This window comes from Salmo salar, chromosome ssa04, assembly GCF_905237065.1.
Source record: "Salmo salar chromosome ssa04, Ssal_v3.1, whole genome shotgun sequence".
NCBI classification, from domain to species: domain Eukaryota; kingdom Metazoa; phylum Chordata; class Actinopteri; order Salmoniformes; family Salmonidae; genus Salmo; species Salmo salar.
In genome coordinates, this window is record NC_059445.1 from 60,214,465 (window position 1) to 60,222,031 (window position 7,567).

General features: G+C 42.8%; 1 protein-coding gene across 1 annotated transcript; it reads right to left on the reverse strand.

Moving 5' to 3' along the window:
- LOC106603464 (spindle and kinetochore-associated protein 2-like) lies at window positions 1–6,243 on the reverse strand. Its single transcript, XM_014197186.2, has 6 exons — window positions 5,955–6,243; window positions 2,841–2,930; window positions 2,462–2,638; window positions 2,288–2,359; window positions 836–878; window positions 1–559 (listed from the first exon to the last, which is right to left on the reverse strand). The coding sequence occupies exons 1-6, from the start codon at window positions 6,045–6,047 to the stop codon at window positions 549–551; spliced, it is 486 nt and encodes a 161-aa protein (XP_014052661.1). The 5' UTR covers window positions 6,048–6,243; the 3' UTR covers window positions 1–548.
- Between the last annotated feature and the right edge of the window lie 1,324 nt (window positions 6,244–7,567).

Sequence of the window (7,567 nt, forward strand, 5' to 3'; positions counted from 1 at the left end):
TCAGAGGGAATATTTCATTTTAATGAAGCATCATAATACATTGACGTTCTAGACAATACGTACAGTTGGAAAGTAATCAGCTGAATTCAAATCGTTAACATATTTACAGGTGAAACGCATTCAACTGATGCATTAGCCAGTCAGAACCCTCAATATGATAAAAAATAGTACATCTAATTTACAATATGGCCCACCACCTTCCACTTACAGCACCTCAAACATTGGTGAGTTGGTTCCATCTGGAGTTCTTGCTTCTGGTCAATTCCTTCAGATTGTGGTGTCATTTTAAAATAACTAGCAAAAGAAATCAAACCACAGCCTAAGTAGGCATCAGAACCCTTCAAATAGGCTAACATTACTAGACAATGAGAGATGGGCAGAATCAGTCACTTTCGCTGTGGGGTCCATCTTAAACAGTCTCAGCTGTGCCAGTTCCCCGCTCATATTAGCAGGCAAATGTGCCATTGTCCAGCTCAATGACAGATGCTGCAACGTCTTCAGCTTGGCATCGCTAACCTTCATGTTCATCTGCTTCATCTTCTGCAAACTCAGGGCACCACTGGAGAAAGATTGGCAAAGTTAGAGCTTGCACAAAATGTGTACACCTTCCTAAGCATTCATATGACACGGGGTCTGACTCTGGTCCACAAGTTAACTGACATTCCTGCTGCTTTTGTTGCCTTGACACAACTGGGGGTTTCTGTGTTAAGGGTCATGCGTCTCGGGACAAACGTGACTCGTCGGATTTTTTTTTTTTTAGGGAGAAGTGCTCATGCAGCTGCTTGTAGAAGGCGTTGGAGAAGAGGGGTGTTAATTGGGGTTAACCATTACTTACACTGAGGCTGCTCTTTGGCTGAAGGCTCCATAGACATCAGTAACTGAACAGACAAACATTGGCATATTAGTTATTACAATGTGTATATCCCACTGAACAAAAATATAAAATGCAACATGTAAAGTGTTGGTGTCATGAGCTGAAATAAAAGATCCCAGGAATATTTGCCAGATCATTTCATGTTCATATCTCTACCATAAGCCACCTCTGTCATTTTAGAGAATTTGGCACTACATCCAACCGGCCTCAACCACAGACCACGTATGATAACCAGGTGTAACCGCGCCAGCCCAGGACCTCCACATCCAGCTTCTTCACCTGCGGGATCATCTGAGACCAGCCACCCGGATGAAACGGTTCGCACAAAATGTCAGAAATTGTCTCAAGAGAAGCTCATCTACGTGCTCGTTGTCCTCACCAGGGTCTTGACCTGACTGCAGTTCGGCATCATAACCGACTTCAGTGGGCAAATGCTCACCTTCGATGGCCACTGGTCTGCTGGAGAAGTGTGCTCTTCACGGATGAATCCCGGTTTCAGCTGTACTAGGCAAATGGCGTGTATGGCATTGTGTGGGAAAGCAGTTTTATGTCAACGTTGTGAACAGAGTGCCTCGTGGTAGTGGTGGGGTTATGGCTTGGGCAGGCATAAGCTACGGACAACGAACACAATTGCATTTTATCGATGGTAATTTGAATGCACGATGATAGTGATGAGATCCTGAGGCCCATTGTGTCATTCATCCAATGCCATCACTACCCGTTTCAGTATAACGCACAGCCCCACAGTGCAAGGATTTATACACAATTCCTGGAAGCTGAAAATGTCCCAGTTCTTCCATGGCCTGCATACTCACCTGACATATCATCCATTGAGCATGTTTGGAATAATCTAGATCGACACCGTGTTCCAGTTCCTGCCACTATCCAGCAACTTCACACACAGCCATTGAAGAGTGGGACAACATTCCACAGGCCACAAACAGCCTGATTAACTCTTTGCAAAGGAGATGTGTCGCAATGCAGGAGGCAAATGGTTGTCACACCAGATACTGGTTTATTTGATCCACAACCCTACTTTGTTTTTACGGTATCTGTGACCAGATTCATATCTGTATTCCCAGTCATGTGAAATCCATAGATTAGGGCTTAATTTATTTATTTCAATTGACCGATTTCCTTATGAACTTGGCAAAATCTTTTAAGTTGTTGCATGTTGCGTTTTATATTTTTGTTCAGTTTACAAGATGACCATAACATTTCACGTAAGTTGATCCTGAGCAGTCAAGCTTTATATTTCTCTTAAGGGCAAGAGATGTAAAATTGGACTATAAAAAGCAGTGCACATACAATGGCATAGATAGTGTTACACGGAATGACACCTGTCAAAAATAGTTTCTCTGCACGCTCTGCTCCTGTATGCAATGACACCTTAGCGTGAGCAAATGGCCTTACCTCTGTGTTTTGATTGACTGATAAACCAAGGAAATCTGCAGACTCCTGCTCCATCTCAGTCAGTGGTGGAATCTACAAACAGTACAAATTCTCAATTGCACATGATTTTGCCACCCTTTAACTTTGAAAAGTGCCAATTGACATTCTCGGATGTACGTGGAGGGAATGGGCTACCTCAACGTCAGCAGTCTGCTGTAACTGTTGCACCAGCTGCACAGTGGTGTTGAGGTGTGCTCGAATGGAGTCCATTGACTGCTTCTGCTCGGCTGCAATCTCCTGCACTTGTGTGCACAAGGCCACATGCCTCACCTTGATGGCAGACAGGTTCTCCAGCAGCTTCACAGGGTTTTCCTGTGGTCAGACACAACGAGTCAGTCATTGATTTGACAGACTGTTGGGTAAATCGACAAATGGAGACATCCGTCTGCATGGCAGAAGTTCAAAGATTTATAAGACAGCATTGCCTTCCGTAGATGGAGTGGAAAGGTGTTGGGTGATTGGTCTGAGGACATGTTTTGTAACTAAGTACTGTGGCATCCATGTATGTATTCACCTCTGCTGCACCGTTCACTGGAGCACTTGTCAGGAATTCCAGCCTCAGCCGTTTCTCCATGTACTCCATGTCAGCCTCTGCCTTCTGGAACTGAAAGGACAGTTGGTTTAGTGTACTGCAAGTCTGACAGAGTGGAGTAGTCTCTACACCTTACAACACACAAATCATTGCATGTACAGATCTGCACAACTATGAAGATGAACAATGTGCAAAAAAGTTCAGTCACATCTTTCCAAGACTTCAGCCACAAAATTGTTGCCTCACAAAAGGTGTATTAAATGGTCTTGAGATGCATAGTGCCTTCAGTAAGGCTTTAACCCAAAAACTGAAGCCCTATAAGCAATATTGCACTACTCTGAACAAAGTGGACAGCAGAGACAATACTGATAGGGTTCAAGGACTTGTCAATTTTGTGATAAAAAAACAATTGGTTTGAGGTCAGTAGGCACAACACATTCAGAAAAAGAACTTCTGGGAGAAGCAAAAGTAATTTCATTTTTGGACAAGTTTAGGTAGATCCTCCTCCTAAAGAGAAATGGAAGCTGACTGATGGGACATTAAAGTTCCAGACTTGCTTTGATAGATTGCAAGTGAGGGAATGACTTGAAGAGTAAGATTATTGCATAGTTGGCCTGCATTTAAATCATGCTCAGGAACTTTGGCGAATAGTAAGTATTTTTCAAACTTCCCGCTCTGGGCTGGACGTGTCAATGTGTAGTTCATACATGCAGAATTGCCGTTTTACCTGAATTAGCCACAAAATCCCTAGTTTGAAAGCAACTGTTTACTGGAAGCTATCCAGCGCCATTTTGCTTACATTTCCCCCCCCCACGTGGGCCAGCCCCCTAGCAATTTGACTTCCAGCCAATGAGATTCAGCCACTCGCCATTTGAGTGACAGCTAACAAAGAGTGACGTGGTGCACATATAGATAAAGTATGTGGACACCCCTTCAAATTTGTAGATTTGGCTATTTCCGCCACACCCATTGTTGACAGGTGTATAGAATCGAGCAGACAGCCATGCAATCTCCATAGACAAACATTGGCAGAGGAATGGCCTTAGTGAAGAGCTCTGACTTTCAACGTGGCACTGTTGTAGGATGCCACCTTTCCAATAAGTCAGTTGGAAAAATGTCTGCCCTGCTAGAGCTGCCCCGGTCAACTGTAAGTGCTGTTATTGTGAAGTGGCAACTTCTAGGAGCAACAACGGCTCAGCCGCAAAGTGGTAGGCCACACAAGCTCACAGAACGGGACCGCAGCGTGCTGAACCGTGTAAAAATAGTCTGTCCTCGGTTGCAACACTCACTACCGAGTTCCAAACTGCCTTTGGAAGCAAAGTCATCACAATTTTGTGGCAAGTTTGGGGAAGGCCCTTTCCTGTTTCAGCATGACAAAGTCCATACAGAAATGCTTATCGAGATCGGTGTGGAAGAACTTGACTGGCCTGCACAAAGCCCCGACCTAAACCCCAATTCACCTTGGGATGAATTGGAATGCTGTCTGCGAGCCAGGCCTAATTGCCCAATATCAGTGCTCGACCTCATTAATGCTCATGGCTGAATGGAAACAAGTCCCCACAGCAATGTTCCAACATCTAGTGGAAAGCCTTCCCATTAGAGTGGAGGCTGTTATAGCAGCAAAGGGGGAACCAACTCCATATTAATGCCCATGATTTTGGAATGAGATGTTCAACAAGCAGGTGTCCACATACTTTCATGTAGTGCATGTGACGTAGTACACAATTTTCAGGGACCATTTGGCTTGAGCGCTACGTTCATAACTACAGCTGAAAAGTATACAACAGTACCGGATAATAAGATCAAGGATCTTCACTGTAGATTTTAAACAAAAAAATAAATGCTGAATTAAACAACCCACCCTGCTCAGCCCTTCCTTGGGGGTGCACTGTTATTCAGCACATACTGTTTCAGTAAACCCCAGAAGAGTTCCCAGAATTTTGCACTTGAGGGTACCAGCTTTCAACACATTGGTGTACAATTGTTGCTGCTTCCTGTGTCAGTGATCTTTGCTGTTTTCAGACGCTTTGACAATACTATTGCACTGCTAGCTGTCCAATACAGTAGTGCAATGAAGTCAGAGCACCTGCAAACAGCTTTGTTGTTAGCAAAGGTTCACAGCTACACCTTGCAAAACCTATCATAGGGAATAATCCCTGGCCAATGCCCTTTTAACATTGCACTGCTTCATTGAAGGATCACCAGTAGTACAATACAAAAGGGGCACTGGACAGACAAACATAATGGATTCCTCTTTATCCTGTTCGTTGTCAGTCCTGAAGGAAAAATAGAGACAGCCAACCTGTCAAACTAAAGAAAGAATTAGCTACATGACAAACTTGAATTTGATTGGCTGGGCCAGATCAAGTTATGACTAAATATTATTTGGTGAATCAAATTAAATCTAAAACTACATTAAAAATAGTTTAGCAATCCAGTGATCTTCTGCAGTGACAAACAAACAAGTGCAGCTAAGTGACTTATGGGAGCCGAATAATAAAACGTACTACATGTAACGTTATTCAATTATGTTACGTATCAGGTTAATGTTAAGTTTCATACTGTAGCTAGCTACGTTTACTAGACGCCGTGATTGTGAGCTGCAACTCAATGGTCAACAACCAATTTGTACAACTTTGATACCGTGAAAACTCGCTATTAAACATCAACGGTCACCTACAGCGCGCAATCGGGGACACGGAATACGGCCTCTTCGCAGGCACAGTCTAAGTACTCGCTGTCCTCATTGTGAAACGTGTAGCAAACAAGCTAACTAACTAAACACTGAAGTGGCTAGAGCGCCAGGGAAAAGCGATTATTTTTGTTTGTCTTGTGGTGTTCTTAGCGGAAACACTCGCATATTATGTTCGTGTTTTTCCTTTCCTGGAAAATAATCAATTCCGATTAGAATGACAGAACATTTGAATTTAGATCCTCGCTACAGTAACCCACTAGCTATATTGCCGTTTTTCACGCACATGTCATTTGCTCAAACAGCTAATTGGAGACCACAGAATACAATTTATCTAAAGACCAGGAACGTAGGTCTACTTCAGCTGCTTTAGAAATAAATCTGGTTGATAAAACACAGCTTACCATCGCCTCCAGTTTATCAACTGCTGTCTCCATGTTAAATAGTTTACATTTCCCAAGCAGCCCCGTGAATATAAATCCACTGGTCTGGTTCATGTAAAGCCTGCTGTGATTGGTTACCTGTTAGGAATAGTGGCCGCAGATTGGTCAATTGAGCGGCACCGCAGTAGGGGAAAAAGGGGGAGTTCATAAAATGGCGTTCTGGATGATGGACTTACTGATGTATAATAAGAACTGGAGACTGCCTTCAAGATGTCCGACCGTTGTTTCAAATTAATCTACTCATGTTCCATCACTGGTTCGCATTCGCCGATTCATGTACTGTCTATACTTCTTCTTCGATGTTTAACGGCGGTTGGCATCCAATATATGTTGATTTACCGCCACCTACTAGACTGGAGTTAAAACCCTTTTTTTCCTTTTTTTTGTAAAACACCTTTATACTTTGCATGAAAAAAATACAAAAAAATACCCTACCATCAGGGTTGGGGAGTAACATACAAAAACTGTAATCCGTTACTATCAAAAATATTGTAATCAGATTACAGATACTTTTGAAAAAAGGTGCAAGTTTAAGTTTGTTCTGCCTGAGCGAGTCTGAATAAGTCAGATACCACTATGATGACACAACAAAAGGGGTCCAAGCTATGTCTTCCAATGGTGCAATTGCTGTCAGCATCCAAAAATTATCAAATTTGAATTAACGCTTGGAGGTAAGGATGACAGCAGTGGTGTAGTCTACCGCGATACGGATATCTCTTATTATGGATATCTACATAGCGCATTGATGTGAATCACACTGCTGCGCTCTCGTTTAGCTATTTGCGCCTTACGGATTGTGGTTGTTGTGGATAGCTGTTCATAAATCTAAATGTGTATTTGAACCCAATAATGGTTGAATTCAAGAACTTTTAAGCTGCCTGTCAATCATTTGTTTTTGAAACCAGTGGACAGACAGTGAAAAATATGCTCTTCCAGCTGCTGCATAGTGCGGATCCCAGCCTAAGGAATAAAAATGGGGCTTTTATTGTTCAATGTAATTCATGCTGATAAAAAAAAAATATCCATAGACCTAATGGACACATGCTCAAACACACATCCATTTTTGGATATAGATAGATATATATATATGAGAGAGAGAGAATAAAGTAGACGACGCGCGTGAAACGTTTGATTTATGACCCTATGTCCAGATGACGTGTGCATGCCCAAATATGGGCATCCGGTCAGGACATCCTGGCGGGAAGTTATCACGTGGTTATGCCCATATAAGTGCATCCTGTTCCAGTTGTCACGTGTTAGTGTGTTAATTTATGGATATATTGCATCTATTCCTTTGAAGTTGTCATGATGATTGATGTGTAGGGACCTCGTTGAACTTTTGGGGGGGATGTGTTTGAACATTTCAGAGGATGGCCCCACACCCCCTATTTTATTGCTCTTAGGGCTGTTGTCTATGAAGCAGGAATGTCCGGGGGGATTGGGTTGGTGGCAGATGCATTATAAATAAGACCCAGAACAACACAAGCGACCATGACAAACCACTAAACAAATTAAACATGGATTTTCTGATCAGTGGCAAAGCAGTGATGACCGTAACAACGGAAGCAGGACCG